This window comes from Solea solea, chromosome 12 (assembly GCF_958295425.1).
Source record: "Solea solea chromosome 12, fSolSol10.1, whole genome shotgun sequence".
Lineage (NCBI taxonomy): Eukaryota > Metazoa > Chordata > Actinopteri > Pleuronectiformes > Soleidae > Solea > Solea solea.
In genome coordinates, this window is record NC_081145.1 from 4,599,875 (window position 1) to 4,620,596 (window position 20,722).

At 40.2% G+C, this 20,722-nt stretch overlaps 1 protein-coding gene across 1 annotated transcript in view; it reads left to right on the forward strand.

Annotated features, from left to right (window-relative positions):
* pclob (piccolo presynaptic cytomatrix protein b) overlaps positions 1-18,884 on the forward strand; it is an 82,599-nt gene extending 63,715 nt beyond the window's left edge. The window contains exons 29-38 of the mRNA XM_058645444.1: positions 892-918; positions 1,300-1,393; positions 5,835-5,906; positions 6,613-6,919; positions 9,578-9,772; positions 12,829-12,970; positions 14,343-14,401; positions 15,280-15,417; positions 15,515-15,660; positions 16,479-18,884. Of these exons, the coding sequence (XP_058501427.1) occupies positions 892-918; positions 1,300-1,393; positions 5,835-5,906; positions 6,613-6,919; positions 9,578-9,772; positions 12,829-12,970; positions 14,343-14,401; positions 15,280-15,417; positions 15,515-15,660; positions 16,479-16,622 (1,324 nt within the window). The 3' untranslated portion in view covers positions 16,623-18,884. The remainder of the gene's footprint in view (positions 1-891; positions 919-1,299; positions 1,394-5,834; positions 5,907-6,612; positions 6,920-9,577; positions 9,773-12,828; positions 12,971-14,342; positions 14,402-15,279; positions 15,418-15,514; positions 15,661-16,478) is intronic.
* The last annotated feature ends 1,838 nt before the right edge of the window (positions 18,885-20,722 follow it).

Consider the following 20,722-nt stretch of genomic DNA (forward strand, 5'->3'; position numbering starts at 1 on the left):
ATGGATGGCTGTTGGCTGATAATATACAACGCTGTGAGAGTAGATCCTTGGCCATACCACTACATTACACATTCCCTGTTCATGTTGACCAATCATTCATTCACAGAGACTGGGTCAGGACCCACTGACGAGCTGCAGGGCATTAATTTAGGGCTTGACAAAGGCATTTGCAGGTTTTTTTTCCCAGCCTTTTACTGAGGAACTATTTTACTAGAGGTCCAGTGTGTAAATTTAGGCAAAACCATTTTAATTGGGCAGAAATTGAGAATACACGTGGAATGTGGAAATATACAACATGCTAAATTCACACACTCTTCAGAATACGTCCGTTTTGGCTAGAAAGAGTAGCCTTCTTTAGAATTTGTCCCCTAGATTTTGCCCCTTTCATCAAGATCTGCTCAGCTGTCTTCACGACAGCCTGTGAAGAGCTGAAGGAAAGATCAATACAGCCTTTATCTGCTGTGTAACACTATCTTCTCTTAGATAATGACCCCATCAGACCTGTTCATAAGATTATAAACTCTCTCTGACCACCCTATGGGTTAGAAAATGAAAGCGCTGCAGGAGAGTGCATTTGTTCTCTAGAATATCCTGAAATGTATTTATGGGACATTAGCAGTGAAGTGCACAGCCATGAACCTCAAGAGCAGTTCAGAACATTGAATTATTAATTCACACATGAGTCACGCGTAATCATTGAATTTTTTCTTTTGATCTTGCGCCACATACATCGCTTTGGCACCAAAACAGAAATGCACCCTGCATTGAATATTGATTGCCTCAGATCGCTCTCCTTTTACTGCCTTTTCTTTGAGCTCTGACTGTTTTTTGTGTTTTTGCTTTTCTTGTTTGTGATATCTGCCCTCCTCCTCCTCTTCTGGACTCCCTCAGCCAAGTCATGGTTGTCCAGAATGCAAGGTAGTGTGGTGCTGATCTTTGCTTTTAGTTGGTGTTATGTTCCCTTTTTTTTTCTGTACAATTATTGTTTGTCTCCAAAGTGGTTTTTCCACCCTTTTGTTGTGGCCTCTGTTGTTTGTCCAGTTGTCTGCTCAATCTCATGGTGTTTAAGAACACCCATTGCTTTTTTCTCTCCATGCCTCTCACTTTTAGCTCTCCTCAAAATGTAAAAAAACCCACAATTTTTGAAATTGTTTCTGATGTCTGCACAAAAACAGACAACATCCATAACATCAATTCAGTCCACATTGATTGAGTACATCACAGTTTGGTGAATATCTGTCATTGGGGGTGTGGCAAGCAGGACACATTTTAATTTGTTCTGAATTCTTGACTAATCAGTGCTGACAACAAGAGACGGACCAAGTATGCCCAGAAGACAATGAATCCAGAATGGAACCAGACTGTCATCTACAAGAACATTCATTTGGAGCAGGTACTATGCACACACACACACACACACACAATTTTGTGTAATGTTTTGGTTCCAAGGTGTTAAAATTGACTTGAGAGGCAAAAAAAAACCAAGGGCTCTGTAAATGCATCAGTCCATGACATGAGCACCGCCAAACTAACTTATCTCTCATGCAACCTTAAAACAATATTACATTCTTTACCTTAAGTACAAACAATGTACACACACTAAAACTGCACTTAAGCATTAGGGGGTTTAACATCTATATGTAATCCTTCTGTACCTTAATGGTGCAGTTTATTGCAGGCAGTTATACTACGTTTATGTAGTGACTCAGTGTTGCCTGAAAAAGCAGAATCTGCCAACAATTCGCTCTGTAGACATTTTGGCCAACTACAGAATCTCAGAAAAAAGGGAACCAATCGCAAACTTTTTTTTAATTTCTCCTGGCACGCTATAGGCAGGGATTAACAAGATGAAGACAGGGAAGTATACATCCAACATGGAGGCCACCAAAGAGCAGCTGTCTTTCGAATTGGCTGGTTGCTTCCATTTTGCTCGATAAAACTACAACAAGCACGTTTGTTGGCATTTTTTCTGTCACTTTGCATACATCATATGGATCATTTGTCTGATTGGCTGTAGGTCTATTCAACTCCATACAGAGGCATTTTGATCTTCAGTCCATTGGTTAAGTTTCTTGCAAGTGGGAGGTGACTCAACCCTTTCCAGACCTGTACTCAGTGACAAACGGGACTGAAATGCAGTCTGGCGTTAGCCCGGCTAGACTGAGCGGGCAACATAAAGGCACTCACTCCCGGCATTAGTGGAAATTCTGTTTGCCAACCATCATTAAACAAGAGACACAGAAGTTGACACAACATACTGATATAGTATGAGTTGTGAGATAGAAGACCAGGAAAGCATTTCTCCCGGTAAAGTTTGGTCGTGCTGACCCAGCAAGAACAGACATCACAAAAAAAATTACTGGTATCATTTGGTGTTACACAGCACAGCTTCTCTGTGGTCTCTTCATCGCACACTCTACTCCATCAGTGGACGGCTGCTGCTTCAGCATCCACACACACACACTCACACACACACACACACACACACACACACACAAACACAGGTTGAGGAAAGAGAGCAGAGAATCAGAGACACAACCTATTTTTATGATTGTTTCACATAAGTTATGATGTAATGCACAAACATGAGCTGTTGAGGGTTGTCAGTAAAATTCAGGCACAGAAGAAGACAAATGCTCTGCTCTGACAGTGTTGAGTGTCTCACACAAACACACACACAGGTTGGCACAGCTATTCCTCTTAGGACACTGCAGTGACTACAGCCTGCAGTAGTCGACTAACGATACAATTACTTTTCTGATTAGTCGTGATTATTTATTTTTTATCTAGAATAAACAGCAGTGACATTATTACAAAAATAGGGAAGACAGCTACTCATGATTCACTGCACTTGACATGATAGCAAACATGACTTATTACACGGCTCGGTTGAATACATCGATTATATCTACAACATTTGACATGGTCTGTGTCTGTGACCAGAAACGGTCCTAAAGAGATAACAAATACACAGTCTGTTCTGCTTGTGCTGTTCCTGTATGTGCTGTGGGCCATTTTAAATGAAAGAATGTCTCATGTTCTTATTATTATTCAGTCCTCATGCCTCGTCCTCTGGGCCATTATTAGCATCCCTGTATAACATCTCCTCAACACTCCCAAGAAACAACTTAGCAGTCGTCATTTCTGCTCTCAAACACTCTCGACACAGACAGTGTGTGTCATTTTAACAACCTGCAGTCGCACACCAGACCTGTGTGCTCGTCTGTCACTGCTGTGCAAGTGTTGCTTACATAGACTGTATATGGTGAAGATAGTCTGCAGGTTTAGACTATTGGTTAGCCACCAGGGGGCGAAACTGCTGGTTGCAAAAATAACTCGATATGAATGGAAATCTATGGCATAATGAGTTTCAACTTGATTTTTGATGTCAATAAAAAAAGTCCCTGAGGAGTTAATGGTCTCAATTGCTAGTTTCAGCTCTTCTTTAACAGAATGTGATGTTGATTTTGTAGAGAATGTTTCAATTTAGAGAAGAATAGATGTTAAAGCACGACACATGGACGCCAGTGTGATTGTAGGTGACGGTTGTGGATTTCACGTTGCACTTATCTTCAGGTTTTACAGTGAAAGTTTAGTTTGAAAGTTTCATATTATACAGGAGTCCCACACCTTGGTTAGACAAATTCAAGGACTTCTCAAACGTTCAAGGATTTCAAGGACCCATGGGAATCCTGTATATGGTTTATGACGCTGAAGCAGTAGCTTTAGTGGTCAGAGGAAAAAGACATGTGAAGGCACTAGGGATAATTTAAAAGTGCTTTTTCTGATTCAATGTCATAACACAACTATAACTTTGCTCTCAACCAGATATTTGAACTAATGCGTTTAAGTAACTAGCTGTTTCAAAACCATAATGCTCCACTTTCTTGTCTCATGTTGGTGGTCATTGATATGTCTTTTGCATAGTGAATATTTAACTCATGTTTAGGTTTCATTACTTTTTTTTCATTTTCTGATTTCCCCTTCAGTAATATTAGTAATAATAGCAGACTGATACCGATACGAACATATCGGCTCATCCCTACAAGACGGTGGTTTCGCACAGGGATGCTTGATGTTAAACCTCCTATTCTGACACCGCCCAATGCCTGATTTTGAAAAATGCCAAGTGGGCTGTGAGCTGAGTGAGGGAGAGGAGGAGGAGGAGGAGGAGGAGGAGGGAGAGTGGGCGCGTAGTCTGGTAGTGAAATCTGACACAGAGTTGCAGCTGTCTAATGGTGCTTTTCCACTCACGTGGCACACCTCGCCTCGCCATGGCATGGTTATTTTGCGTTTCCATTAGTGATAGTACCTGGTACATTTGTTAGAATCTGCTCTGGCATGGTTCCAAGTGAGCTGAGGCGAAACTATGCGTGACGTCGTCAGACTGCCAGACACTGACTGGTCAGAGCGCCGTCACAGGAAGAGGCATGAGCAAGACGTCCGACACAAGAATCAAGCCGAACAATGCCGAACTGTAGATGAGTTAAAAGACAATCCTAAAAACGTCAATCTCCACTTACCAGGGAAATGTCTAAAATCTTCTAATCATTTACCAGAGGAGTCTGGTGTATTTAGCGACAGCACTGTTGAGAGAGAGCGGTGAGCGGCATCACAAACCCTGCCGCTGTATTTCAGTCCGGAGTCTGTGCTCCGGTCATGGAGCACTGAATACTGAACAAATATTTTTAATGAACTGATTCTAATGATTCAGTTACACTGAAAACAACTGCTTTACATGTCACTAGTCACTCGTTTTTGTGTGTCACATGTAAAATGGAGTCACTGCGGTTTCATGCAGCCGTGCAGTGACGAGGAGGTACTATATTGTAATGGAAACACAACCAAATCGCGTAGAGGCGAGTCGAGGCGAGCTGGGACCATGTCGTGGAGACACGACATCATGAGTGAGACGAGTCTCTCGATGGCTCTCACCGGGAGAAGAGAGAAGGGGGAGGAGCCTGGAACAATGAGCCTTGCACCGGTTGGAGAAGAGGGTTATGAAAGACGCAAGTGTGGACTATGAAAGCTAGTGGCAAAAATGTAAGGCAGTAGCTGGTGTTTGACCAGAGAGGACAGTGGATACACCACATTTTATCACAACATGTATAATTTCAATACTTTACACTGAACTATGATGATTTACACCAGGATAAGCAAAAAAAACATCACCAGATACACATATACTCTGGTTTACACTACACAAATTTGGGGTTTAGTTACAATTTAATCATCTTCATTTCAAATCAATTAGCCCAACTTCACAAAATCACAATTCTCTGTGGTGGGCTTTACAATCTGTGCATGAAGCCAAATCCTTGGAGCTTAGCTGATGAAAGGAACAGCTCAAAAAAAAGGGAACAAAACCTCAAGAAGAGCCAAAGAGGAGAGATCCCTCTTCCATGATATAGCCAGAAATGATGAATAGAATAGATGTGGAGTGTACAGAGCAGATCGCCAGTCATGTCTCACTGCTGGCCTTCAAAGAGCACTGTCTATATGTATACATACATGAATTTAACTATACTGTTTAATACTTTAAAGGTTGAGTGCTCTTTAACATGAATTGAGCTCCCACATTAAAATGCAAAACACATGCTGTAGTTTGGCCTGAATGGCTGTAGTACAAACAAAACGGTGCAAAGTGGTGGCCTCTTTTTGCGATGGTACAATTAAAAAGTGGTTAATTAGGGGTAAAATATTGCAACTCCTGCCAATAAACCCTTATTAATGTTACACACTTGATCTTTAGAAGAGTTGCATTCATTCCTGCTCAGTACGTATTCACACATCCCACCTCTTTCTCTCTCCTTGTCTATTTTCTCTCTATCCAGTTAAAGAAAAAGACGTTGGAGGTGACAGTGTGGGATTACGACAGATCCGCCTCCAACGACTTCCTCGGAGAAGTGAGTGCTTTTTCGACTTTGAATCCCGTGTCTGAAAATGTCACATTTATTTTTATATTTAACTGGCACAAAAGGTTTCTGCTCTTTTTTTTCCACTGACAATCTTTTCTTTTTTTTTTTTTCTTATCTCTCTCCTCTCACACGTCAAGATTTAGTCCATGCGCGTAAATCTCTGCAGTGGGCATTATTCAATCAATCCTCTTATATTCCTTTAATACAAAATGATCTCTTTTTTTGAACATGTAGCAGAATGAAGCTTTAAATTCCTCCATATTTCTACAGTAGAATTGCTTGAAACTTGACATGAACAACATGGGAGAGGCCGGGAACAGGACAACAAAACAAAGTAGAGCTGGCTGTACAACAGCACACCAGCAAGTGGATGTGCACATAAGAGAGAATAAAAGAGAGATAAATAAAAGTATGAAAAGGAAAACATGAACCAACTGGTGGTAGCACAAATCCTGAAAAAAAAAAAAAAGACGGATCTACATGGAATTACAAAAGCCAGTGGTTTGATCACATTAATCAACTTGATTTTTTTTTACAGTGAAGCTCCAGACAGGATGTCAGATTTTCTGGAAAAATCCCTTTCAATGTGTCCCTGTGTATCCTATCTTCTCTGGGTGTAGCCAAACTCCATTAATGACACATTCAATTCACATTTCATCTTTCTTGTCTTTCTCTTTCTCTAATCATGTCTCAGGTGTTGATTGACCTCTCAAACACCACTCAGCTGGACAACACTCCTCGTTGGCTGCCTCTGAGGGAGCAGAGTGAGACTATTGAGCAGAGTAGAGCTCACCATGTTTCTCAGGGCCCACCAGGCTCTGGGTCAGGTCAGGGACACGGACACGGACAAGGCCACGGTCATATGTCAGTGCCTGGGATGGGGCCTGGACATGGAATGGGACAGGGCCAAACACTGGGACCGGGAGATGGGAGTAATGATTCACCGAAAAACTCCGTAATCAAGAGCAGAAGTCATGGAATTTTCCCGGATCCGTCTAAAGGTAAACGCAGCATATGTCTGTTTCAGTTTCCATTATTTCCACAAATCTCTGACTACACCATGCAGGGATGCAGATTTTGAACAGCAAAACTCAAAAACCACAAAAATGACAGAAATGTTTGATTTTGGTGGTGATCCAGAGTTAAATCAGTGTTCAGAATTTTAAAAATTGCATCTATTAACACTTGCACAAGGATGTAGTGCAGGGGTGTCAAACTCACTAACAGTGGGGCCGAAAAACCTCTGTCCAAATCCAGGATCATGACAAATGATTTCCCATTGTCCATTTGCACATACAGGCCTGTAGTCACATGCATGTTAGTCAATAATGTCCAAAGCTAAAAGAGAGGGAGCCAAATACAAACGAGGAGCTGAGCCCCCTTATAACCGTCCCCATCCCCTGGTCCGGCTCTGTGTTTTCAAAAAGCGGGGCCGAACACAATTGTATGGTGGGCCGAATGTGGCCCACGGGCCTTTAGTTTGACACCTGTGATGTAGTGGGAGGGCGTAACTCAAGCAGTTAATATAGACTTAGGATTGGCAACTTGGCACATTATTATTATTGTTGTTGTTATTGTCACAGTGTGGGATCAAAAATATAGGCATCCCATGTTCCTGACGGTGCCTCCATAGACTCTGCTAAGGTCATTTCAAGGTGCTGTATAGAAAAATTTAAAAAAATTAAAATAAAAAATTCCTGAAGAATAAAAGAGTGAAAAGAGGTGAAAAGGAGTAAAAAAAAGAAAAAAGAAAAAAAGATTCAAGTTGTATAAAGGGAGTAGAAGTAACAATATAAACAAATAGGCTAAAGATTAGGTTAAAGTTTCAAATCATTTAAGATGAATACAAAATCATAAAAAAAAACTCAAAAGCCCTCAAATTAAGATTTTTTTTAAGTTTCTTCTGAATTCCTTTTAAAGTTATGAGCAGCTTTAGATTGCATATACATTTAAAAACTCAACATTAGCATTCACACAGTCATTTATCATTTTCCTTTCACTTGTTCCTAAACTTACAGTGGTATGCAAAAGTTTGGGCACCCCTTTTGAAGCAGCAACTTCATTTTAACATACAGTGTGTTATACCTTATGGAAACAGAAACATCTCAGTAGTGAAATCATTTTTATTTGCATTTAAACAAAAATAGGCATGTGCATAAATTTGGGCACCCCAAATAAATAATTCCATCAATATTTAGTCGAGCCTCCTTTTGCTGCAAGAACAGCCTGTAGAAGCCTCCTATAGCCACAGACAAGTCCCTGAAGTCTGGTAGGTGGTAATTTGGCCCATTCTTCCATACAAAACACCTCCAGTCCAGTCAGGTGTCTTGGCTTCCGTGCGTAGACAGCCTGCTTCAAATCAATTCATACATTTTCAATGATGTTAAGGTCTGGGGACTGGGATGGCCATTCCAGAAGATTGTACTTTGGTGGATTTTGAACAGTGCTTAGGATCATTGTCCTGCTGAAAAATCCAACCCCAGCGTACCCTCAACTTTGTCACCCATTCTTGAACATTCTTGTCAAGAATCTGCTGATACTGAGAGGAATTCATGTGCCCTCAACTTTAACAAGGTTTCCAGTCCCTGTGCTCGCCACACAGCCCCATAACATGATGGACCCTCCACCAAATGTCACAGAAGGCAATAAGTTCTTCTCATGGAATTCAGTGTGTTTTTTCCTCTTGTTCTGACCAAATAACTCGATCTTAGTCTCATCTGACCACAGTATTTTTTTCCAAAATGCTTCTGGCTTGTCCAGATGTGCTTCTGCATACCTCATGCAACTCTTTTTGAGACGAAACACTCAGGAAAGGCTTTTTGCGCATCAGCCTTCCAATGAGCTTTTCCTGATTCAAAGTACGCTGGATTTTTGAAAGATGAAGTTCTTGTAGTTCTCTGGAGGTGGTCCGTGGCTTGTCTGTGACCATTCTAACCATCCTTCGCCTGTGCCTTTCCTGTATTTTGTTTGGCCTACCACATCTTTCCTTCACAAGGACTGTTCTTGTGGCCTTCCATTTCTGCACTACATTTCTAACTGTGGAGACAGACAGTCCAAAACCTTCTTGATCATTTCTTGTACCCTTCTCCTAATTCATGATAATAAATTATCTTAGTTTTTAGGTCAGTGGAGAGTTGTTTAGGTGCCTCTGTTAAACAGCCTTTTTAATGATTGGTTCCACCTGTCTTTGTAACTGAAGGTTTCACAAGCTAATCAAAGCAATTTTGTGCTGCAACCTGTCAGCTATAAATCCATACAGGTCTTGAAATGAATGTGATTAAAAGGGTTCCCAAACTTTTGCACATACCATTTCATTTTCTCATAATAAAACTATGTAATGCTACTCTAAGAATTTTGGTCTGGAAAACAATCTTCTCTCATTGCTGTGATTGCAAATTATCATGAAATCTTAGAGGGGTGCCCAAACGTTTGCATACCACTGTACCTGTAGTGTAGCACATAGTGATTATTTGGAACAGCATGCAGGTCAGGTGGTTGTCCCACAGTCGTCTGTTACCACGGAAACAAAAATGCTCAACATTACTTGACGGCTGCAATTGCAACCGTCTGCTCCCTGCAACAACCGGGGCTTCATTTGAGCAGAAAACATTAGCAGTTGTTATGATTTCCTCATAAAGGTCCATTTAATGTTCCTGCAGACATGCAGATGTTGCCTTTGGAGAAGTCACACAGCAGCCCGGGCAGCTCCAAGTCGTCCTCTGACGGGCAGCTTCGCTCCCACGGCCCCTCCCGCAGCCAAAGCAAGAGCAGCGTCACTCAGGCTCACCTCGAGGATGCTGGGATAGCCATTGCTGCCGCCGAGGCTGCCGTGCAACAGGCCCGCCTGCAACCAAGTAAATCCCTCCCCTACCCATGATACACTTCCTGTGACATGCTTCCTCTTTTTTTTGTCCCAGTGCATGCTCATGCAAGTTTTGTCCCAAGCGGTTGCTGGAAAAACCTGAACTGCTGTGTGATCACATCCTTAACATTCTGCCTCTGCCTTCAGCTCTCTGTGTTTATGTCAGCGTCTGACAAATTAATCCTGAGACATATAGTCACTAAACTACGATGGAGTATTAGCACCATCCTGAAGAGACAGGAAAAAAAAAGAAAAGTCGAGAATAAAGTCGTAATATTACAACATTTTTCACTTTTCCAGTGGTTACGTCTCCATCCACATGATGTGACAGCTAATTCCGTCTATGCCGCACATAATTGCACTGCCATACAGGCTTTAGTTTATCATAAGAATCAATATGCCATAAAGCTCTCTGACGTTGGAGTGCCACTCCTTCTGGATCCAAAAAGTTAATTATCAATCTCATTGTTTCTTGAGAGACTATAAAACCTCTTTAGATAGCACACAGAGATGTAACCAGCAGCGGCCTTGCAGTCGACCACTCGCAGCCATTTCCTCCTCCACAGAAGACAGGATTTCCTCCAAGTCTGTGTGATTCTTTCTTTCAGAAGAGACTTTGTTTCTTGCACAGTCTTTTCAGAGCCCTGATACTGATGCTCGTGTGGTGCTGATGTGCTAAAAGATGACATATTTCCTTATTTCTGAAGCTCAAATCAAAGCAAATTTGCAGCCGATCATCTGAGACTTTGCTAAAAACAAATATTACCACTTTTCTTGTAATATTGCGACTTTATTATAGTAATATTGCAACTGTATTCTTCAGTATGGCTGTAATACTCTGTCATATGACACACTACCCAAGACAATGAAGAAGAAAGTAACTGATGTAGGGTAGCAACTAACAATTGTTTTCATCATTGATTAATCTGTTGATTATTTTCTCAATGAATTGAGTAATCTTTGGGTCCATTAAATGTCAGAAAATGTTGAAAGATATTGACCAGTGTTTTTCAAACCTCAGAATGATGATGTTTTGTTATTAAATGAGTTCAGTCTTCTTCTTCTGTATGAGGCAAATATTCACTTTTAAGAAACTGAAAAAAATCACAGAAATTGATTTAATTATAAAAAAAACATTAAAACCGATGAATCAATTATAAAAATGAGTAGTTTAGTAATCAATGAATAATCAATTAATCGTTGCAGCCCTTAATTGATGTACATACTGTGTCAAAACCTAACCTGCTGTAAAAATCCTACTTCATACAGTCTTTAAAACAAAAACTAAACATGTATCTCCACTTTAGTGCATTAATTTCTAATTAAAATATCCAATATGGGACATGTCGTATACATTACAGTTATCTTAATTTCCCAACACCACCTTTTTCTACATGTTGTGTGTGCATGTGTCGGTCCCAAGAACATGGTTTCTACACACACACACACACATCCCAGTGTGGAGAACCAAGCTGGGACGTTGTTATTAATTATTTAAATGACTCAAACTCACTCAGTCCTGTTAATGCACAGTTTTTAGTGTGATGCACTTAAATGTGGAAACAGAAATAAATCAGCCCAGTGTGTGTGTGTGTGTGTGAGCATGCAGTCACAACCTCCCTGCTCACTCAGGACATTGTGATGCTTTAGTGTCTGTGTGTGTGTGAGCTGCATTAATAACGTATAACACAAACACACACACACACAGACACAGAGAGTAATGGCACACAAAGTCCCCTCCCCTTCTGGTCCCATTCCATCCCTGCCACCTAAAATAAAGGCGACACAAATGAGAGACATCAGCCAAAGCAGCCAGGGAACACTGGACCGTTGCATTCTGCTCTGCACTGAGAGTAATGTGAGCTGCTAACCATGAGAGGAACACACACGTGTCACGGGAAGGTGAGGAAACATAGGATAAATACAACAAATCTTAGAGATACTGACTCACTTACCTTTAAGCAATAAAAAAGGACACAAACATAGACCTGTGTAACTACATGTGGAAGTAAATGAAGTCGTAAAAAGTGTCTGTTGCTCCAAAAAAAACTCTTTGTTTCCCTCCAGGTGATGTTTTTTGGTCTTTTATTTCATTTCTTTTTTTTCTTTCTATTAATTTGACCGTATTTGTAATATTCTCTGTATATTCGTATTATACTTTATATTTATTTTATCTTTAATTTCATATGTTTGTGTTTTTTTAGACCAGTCACATCGCTCAGGTGCAACAACCGGTGTTTTCACACCCTTTTTTTTGCTATTTATCATTTTTGTCAATCCTACACAGCTCACACTCTTGTGTGAAATGTTTGGTGAATGTGAGTGAAAACTGGAAATGGCCGGGAAATAGTAACGGTTAAAAAAACCCAACAGATTTACACGCACGTGAACAAAGATTTGTGCACACGTTTATCAGTTTGAGTTAACGAGGATCGGTGAACTAAATCTGACAGGGTCAAAGGGCGATCTCACACATGTTGTATTCAAACCAGTGACGTATCTATCTCGCCGTCATCCTGACATTAATGATGACAAAACACATTGTGATCTGTGAATCTAACTGCCATGACTCCTCGTTTACTGAGTAAAGTATCTACCCAGTTTAGAGAGAAATCTTTCACACGCTCCTTGAACTAATGAAGCTATTCTGTACTGTTAGGTATGAGTGTTACTCAGCAGCAGCCAAGAGCTGAGGAGAAAAATAATTAAATTGATGAAAGAACATCGATATTGTCTCACTTTAAATCCATTTTCATGTGTGAATGAAACTTGATGACCTTCATTTATTTCTCATAAAGAGGGTTTTACACACTGTGCTGATACACTCAAGGACAAACTGTCATCTGTCTCCTCTGCTTCATACGCTGTTATGTGATGCTCAGGGTGTGACAGCCTGTCAGTGAGTGATGGCTGGGAGAGTGAGGCCTTTCAGGACGTGTGTGTGTGTGTGTGTGTGTGTGTGTGTGTGTCAGTTGAGATGCTCTGTGATCATGTAAAAATAATTTCCTGTAACAAAAGATGGATCATGTCTGTCCTTCTTGTTCTCAGGACCAGGTCACCGGCTCGCTGATGTCTCGGGGTCAGTGGTGCTGTCTGCCCCGAGTCTTGTGGGAGACACCTATGGCGGTCTGGACGGGGAGGAGGGGGCGGGCACTGGAGTGGACAGTGCCATTTTTCAAGTACCACGCATGTAAGACCATCCGTGGTTCACTCTTAGCACAGATAGGATTTGCAGTGTGCCTCTGTTTGGTCTTTGTGATCAGGAACTATTGCAGCGTTGGTCCATTATACAGTTCTAGTACCATTCGGTACTCGTCACGAGTGCGACGTCCGACCCAGGAATAAAAAAACTGAAGCACGGGGGCATCTATGTGCAAGATGCATTTGTGCTGTCAAACGTAAATAGTATAATTTTCCTCAGAAACGTTTCCTGAGTGTGTCTTTTTTTTTTTCCGTCATGTTTAAACCTTCTTGCTTTACTAGCACAATGTTGCTCCGGCCTCCGTCTGTGAAGTGAATTAACTATATAAACCAACCCGACTATTTCCAGTACGCTGTCAGCCAAAGATACAGAGATGTTCTACAGTCAGTGTCTGCAGAAGTTACCTAGAGTATTTAGTGACTGTGGTTTTCTTGCTGCTGCAGATTAAGCCTGTCTGACTGATATTTGACAGTTTTTTTGGTTTTCCTTTTCTGGCCGATAACATGAAATACTAAACAAAAACCACAGGCATAAGAACAATTAAGTACAAATATATTCACAAACTTCAACGTCCTAACAGAATATCACAGAAACCAAACAGTGTCCAGAAATAGGAGGACTTTGTTAATGTCCCCTTTTAAAGTCTTATTTTCTTCTTTTATTACCACAGAGCACCTGTTCTTCATCTGGCCAGTGTCCAAAGCAACACAATGTGCTTCATTAAACATGTAAACACTGCGTTATCTTGCTCATTGCCCTCGTAAAGTAGAGTCAGGGTCACTGATCAACCAGGAACTCACCATCATTTCAAAATAACATTTTTCCAGTGACCGCTACTGTGACAAATGATAGAATTTAACCGAGGATGTGATGGATTCAAATTTTCATTTGTTATTCCACTGGGCTTATTACTAAAACTTTATTACTTGACGACAATGTAGATCTTTTTGATTAACATTGGATGTTTAAATCACTAACAATAACTTACTAAGTTTTCTGGAAGTGAAGGAGCTGCCGTATATTTTAGCAGAAGTTGTAAGTGACGCTGCGTGCATATGGTTCAAAAACTGCTAAAAAAAAACAGTCATTCAGCAGTTTGACGAGATAAATGCTTCGTGTTCCCTCCCACCCCTGCTCTGCCGCTGTATACACACAAACGCTCCCTCAGTCAGGTCTAAACGTTTTGCTTGACAGAGCCCGTTTTCAGACGGAGGACACAGTGTACAAATGATGTTACATTATAGTTCTGTTCATGAAGACCATACACACAATAATAATAATAATAATAATAATAATGATAATTAGCACTAATTAAGGCCAAGACAGCAGTGGTTTTATCTTGTTCTTTTTTTCCTTGCAGTGGTAAGACTATCCCCAATGGCACTGACAAAAACCAACTAGAGACCCCAGAAAATGAAGGTAAGTTCCAGAAATAATGTTCTTTCTTGAGGTTTTGACAGAAAACAAAAACTTGGTTGAATATCTCCACCTGCTGGATATTTCAAATAGTGCCATTTGCTTATTTTAACCATATTTAACCACAGTGACAATTCATCTGTGGAGTCTCATGTGAGTTAAGTGTTTCTCGTCCATTAATATGCACTCAGTGTAATGATCGGCTTAGTGTACGGCGGCCCCGCGACAGGGGAGGAGAGGTGGGTGTCACACTATCCTCCCCGCTGTCATAACTATATCGTCGTGTCAGGTAGCTCAGGTGTCAACGATGCCTCACTTCCATCTCTTGTTTCACTTTGTAACAAAGAGCCCAAGGTCATTTTAGGCTGCAGACCGCAGGCAGCTGTTTAACAGATGAGGGGGTCAGCAGGTCGTTTCCACGGCGACTGATTACTCATTTAACACATGACCCCCGTCTCAATGAAACTGAAATAACACCCTATGCCACTGAGTTTAAGTCTAGTATTAGTCGACTAAATATTATCATAATGGCTTTGTTTGTATTATTTAAATGTTCCTCTATCAATCAAACTCATTGGAATCATCTATTAATATGTAATAATAATGTATATAATAATAGATATAATAACTTTATCTTTATTTAGTTTGTGTCTAATTTTTGTCACTGTAAAAGGGTCATTTTTCATCTTGGTCCCCGAAATTAGCACTGGTTTTAGTTCTTCTGTTAGCCCAGGATAAGTGATGTAAAATAAATAATGTATGGGTATAGGCTTCAGAGACAGTTGAAGGTCTCTGGATGAGTCTGTAGGTACGTTCAGGGACATTCAGGGTTTTTTACTAACAACTGATCGAGCACATTTCTCTTTCGCTGCTGCTTTTAGCTGCTAACACACAGATAATGGGCGAAATCAAGGTCGCTTTCAAGAAAGAGGTGAAAACGGAAGGAGACCAGCTGGTTTTGGAGATCCTCCAATGTAGAAACATCACGTACAAGTTCAAAAGCCCAGACCACCTACCAGGTCTGCAAGTTATCATTTATTTATTCTTCTTATTGTTATTTTTCTTACTCCAACTCTTCATATTAACCGTTGAAATCAATCCATTTTGGGCCTCCAGACCTGTATGTGAAGTTGTATGTGGTGAACGTGGCCACTCAGAAGAGGATCATCAAGAAGAAGACCCGAGTTTGTCGACACGACCGGGAGCCCTCTTTCAACGAGACCTTCCGCTTCCCGCTGAACCCAACAGGACACGCCATACAGGTACAGCAGACACACAGTCACCAGGATGGCTCTCTGCGGTTCAACGCCAGAGGCTTGTAACGTCTGACAGAACAAGTTTTACACCTCGTCATTAGTATAAACCTGCCTCATGCCTCATGTAGCAGCTGTGAGATTGAACCACGAACTGTGCCTCTGCAGGATTCCAACATCTGGTCGTGTCCCATAAAAGGATTTAACTCCACACAGACAGTTGGAGTTAAATGTTGACTCGTCTTACACTAATCTAATGCGTGTAGAATCCTTTTTAAGGCCGGTTTTAGATGAATAATGAATGAAAATTTGAAAGAAATTTCACTAAAGTCATTCCATTTGTGTGATTATTTTTTTGCTATACTGCCAGTAAGGGCGGGGCAATCTATGATTTTATCTGGCATCACAATAAAAGCACTCACATTATTTGGATAAGTGTGAATGGGGAAATTGTTTTAGAACATTTCACATGATTTACTCCAAAATGCTGTCTACCATGCCAACATACAGTCCGAGTCTTTGAATTTGAAGTGCCATAAGGAAGAGCTTACTTTTTCCTTGTTTTTTATTTTTAGTATGTTCACCAAAAACATGAATCCTTGGTTGTGTGTTTTTGTAACAATACACACAATTTACAGATACAGATACCAGAAAGTCCCACACATAACTGCAATAAAATCATGAATCCTTATCATTTTAGTGTGACAGAAAATTCTTATATCCTCCCCTTATGTGCAGTAATGATCAGATGATGTTTGAAAGTGAAATCTTGGCAAAACACAAGCAAAATGAGCAATAATAAACATTTCATCTCCATGTTTTTCTAGCTTTTCCTGGTGTCTAATGGGGGGAAGTTCATGAAGAAGACCCTGATCGGTGAAGCCTACATCTGGCTGGACAAGGTGGACATGAGAAAGAGAGTGGTGAGCTGGCACAAGCTGTTCGTCAGCTCCACTCTGACCAACCCGTGAACGCCACACCGAGATGGAGAGGCCGATCAGAGGAAGGTGAAACCAGACTGTACCAATGCAGAGATACCAGTTTGATATATATATAAAAAAAGAAAAATGGATGAGACAAACAACAACAAAAAAAACAACCGTTTGTTTTGATTTATTTCCTCAGTTGATAAGTTAAGGACGTAGAGGAGGTAATTACCATTCAAATGTTATCAGTGCAACACTGCCAGCACACGTCCACCTCCTCCGCTCACGTCCCACGAGTCTTTGCGGGTTGTAGACTTTGCTCGTTGGATGCAAACACGCAGAAATGCCGCGATGTGTTTCTGTCACTGGTTTAAGTCGCTATCCATGAGCTGAACAGAGATTGTATTAAAAAAAAAAAAAAAAAATGAAGAAAGAATTTCACTTTGATCACGAGCCATCGACTGCATTGTGTTTTTGTGATACATGAGTCATCATGATGCTTGTGGATGTCATTGCATTCCACGGTGAGGAGGATACACGATGCTTGTATGATATTAATATACATGTAAAAAAGAAAAAAAAAAGGAATATATAGGAGTGAGTGAGAGGTTAATTTTGTTATGTACAGCACTTCAGATGTAACATATCGCACAGAACATATCGGAGAAGTCACATTGTACAGTGTGATACTTATGTAGAATACAGAGATATCAGATTCAGAATCTATCTAAATACAATATATGATTATCTTAACACAAGCTTATAATAGAAGAGAAGATATATACACATATGATCTGTATCATACTGAGGCTGTGGGTGGCGCACTGACAATCCAGAAGGCTCCTTTAGGCCGCGGTGTAGGCAGTCTTTCACGTGGTTACCTGAATGTGGAGCTATTCTGATCCAATAAAGATCAATGTCAACATCCAGTGACGTGACACTGTTTCACTGGTACGCTTTCATGTCGGGCAGTTTAAAAAAAACGCAGGAACGCCAACGGCTTCTCGTGCCAGAAGCACGTGTTCTGTGTTCAATGTTAGATGTAAGTCATCACATCTGTGTCACGTGGAACAGGATTTCACTTCAAAGGTGTTGTAGTTGCCCAGAGTGTTGAGATATTTTGAGTGTCGTCTGTCGGGCTGTCACTTTTTGTGAAAATGAGGTTTGAAACAATATAACGTGACCTGCTATTAACACAACTTTATTTATTAATACAAAATTATTAATAAATAATTGACTTATTTTTTTTATTAATAAAAAAAAAGGAAGTCAACCTAATGACTTACTTTTAGTCATTAGGTTGACCACTTGCCTATCTGAGATGCCCCCTGCGCCGCGTCACGGTTCAGTTTGCGTCCTTTCATTTTCATAGTAAAATGACAAAACATTGCTTTTGTTTGTCTTTTTTCTGATGGGCCAAGAGGGCATTCAAAGTGGATCTACAGCCAGACTGCAAAAAGCTCACAGCACCCTCTGTTGGAGCACATAGTAATGACTTCAGACTTCCGCCTGGGCTGTATATTTCAAAACTTGAATGAACTTTTTTGCCCCCAAAGTTTGTATCAATATCTGAAATGATGGTAAGAAAAGTGACAGCCCCAGTAGCCCTTCATGTATCCCAGCCAGCATGTCCATGTGGCTCATCAGGGTTATATTCAGGCCCCACCTGTGTTTGCCCATTTAGTACCCTTTCTGCCTGGGTGGGTACTAAGTGGGCAAATTATGCAGGTCCCATATGGTTTCAGTACCAAGGAGAAGCCCATGTGGACAAACCCACTTAAGACCCATATTGTCAGCCCGGATAGAACCCTTAAGGGGACCGCATGGACAAGCTGGCTGTGTATAATGTATGACACTATTGGAATGGACGTGTAATTCACACATTGTGTCAAAAATCACATTACGTTGACACACAACTGTCAACATTCGCGTGTGTGTGTGTGTGTACATACAGCCGCCTCGGGTTTGACGTCAGCTCAAAACGAAAATGAAGAAAATCTATTCCTATCAGTCAAATGTCAAGGTTCGTCTGTGTGTCTCGCTGTTTTGTGTCAGTGACTCCCGTCAGAACACAGTGAACCAGCCTCTTTCACTGCCTGTGACCAACGCACTCACTCACTCACTCACTCAGTCACTCAGGCCCACCGGGGTTCACTAACATTTAGGTCAGAAGAGAAAACATGACGCCACTTCTGTGTGAGCAGGTGACCCGTGTATCCATGCTGTCATGTTTTGCCACCATATCTACAGAATTGGGGAATAAAAAAAAAAAAAAAGCATGATCAAGTGATCCTCTGTCAGTGTATTTAGGCATTAACCGGGGCTTATGCAATCTTTTTTTTAGAATAAAATATCACAAAAGGAAACAAAAACTACACTTGGACCAGGATGTCACTTGAATCTCACAGCAAAGGAAACAGGAAAAAAAAGAAGATATATGAAAAATAAAGGATATAAAGAAAAAGAGGTGATTTTCAGATAATTATTTTGCTGTGCCAACTTTTTTTTTAAACTTAATTACGAATTTCATTAGTTCCTTTGAAGTACTTCTATGCAACATATGTGTTTGAATGCATTTGTAGATTAATTGTCTTATAGAAAATATCTTTTGAATCACTGAAAGAAAATATGACATTAAATAAATTATTATTATTTTTTTTTACTAATTTTAATATATCCCGATGTCGACGGCTGTTGACGTCTACACGGAGCTTGTGCACTTTATTATGACATTATTTACCATTGTTTCCTGTTTCACCTTGACTGTCATTGACATGCAACAATGTGTGTAGTGTTTCTGCACTGAAATGAGTTGAATCATGGTGTATGTGGTGACGGAAAAAAATGTTGTGGCGTACATTTTGTATCTGTGTGTGTGGCAAAAGGAAGAAAAAAGAAAAAAAACACAATTTGGGGAGAAATCAGAATCGTTATTCTATGTTGATAGTCAATGAAACAGTCATTGTCCAAAGTACAGTTCAAAAAAATTGCTGAAAATTTAAAGAATTTAAAAAAAGACATTCCCTTAGTGCTCGGTCATGGCTGTTTAGCCCCTTGTGTCTCATTCATTCGACTTTCCTTGAGCTACTTGTTTGTTCGGATCAACTGTTGCCTGTAATTGTGAAACCATCCATTTTGTTGTCGTCCTAAAGGGGTGTGAATGTGACTTAATGTGTACATAAAGTGTTTATTTTCTACAGAGATTTGAATGTTTATATTGTCCGAAGTTTGAGCATGTGAGTGTCGAGAAACAAACAAAGAAAAAAAGACTTCATTGTACAGCGATGCTGCGTGTCTGTAGTTGTGTACGAGGAGTTGACTGTGTGATGACAAACGTGTGACGTGTCAACCGATGATTGTCCGTGCAATCGCGTTCCTGTTCAATGGCCGAAATGACACAAATGGGGGGGGGAGGGAATCTGTTCAACTTCAATAGTTATCTGAGACTTTCTGTTTTGGATGTTGCATGTTTCGTTGATGGTTTGTCTGTATATTTTGCCTACAGATTACGTTTAAAAAGAGAGAATATGTATAGATTTATCTGTAACGCTGACTGTAAAGACAAAACGCTCACTTCAGTGTAAAAACAAAGAATCTAATGTTATGGTTTTGTGGTTGTACACAGGATGTGTTGAGATATTATGCAAATTGTGCTGTAAAAAAAAAAAAAAAAAAAAAATCAGCTGTTTCCCCCCTGAGTCTAAAGAATAAATATTAAGAAGAGCTATATTACACTTGCCGACTTCAGCCTGGTTTTGTTTCCTTTTGTTATCCATTAAAGAGCAGACATTTTGAATTGTCATAGCAACAATACATACTTCATATTGCCAGCAGATGGCGCCAAAGTAACGCATGCTGTGTCTAAATACAGTGGGAAAATATGTATTATAATAAGTTACCATATAAACTAATACCAACATATCTTACCATTGTCAAAGGCAAGCACACTTTAATTCTAGCTATAATAATGATCATGCATTTTATTTTGTTCACTTTTCAATGCACTCAAGTACATCTTACAGGGATAGTATAATGGTTTAGTAAGAAAATAATGTAATAATGAAAAAATGTTAACTACAACATAAAGATAAAGACCATGGAGCTGCTTTGTTGATTTATCCTGAGTATAATAATGCAGTTATATA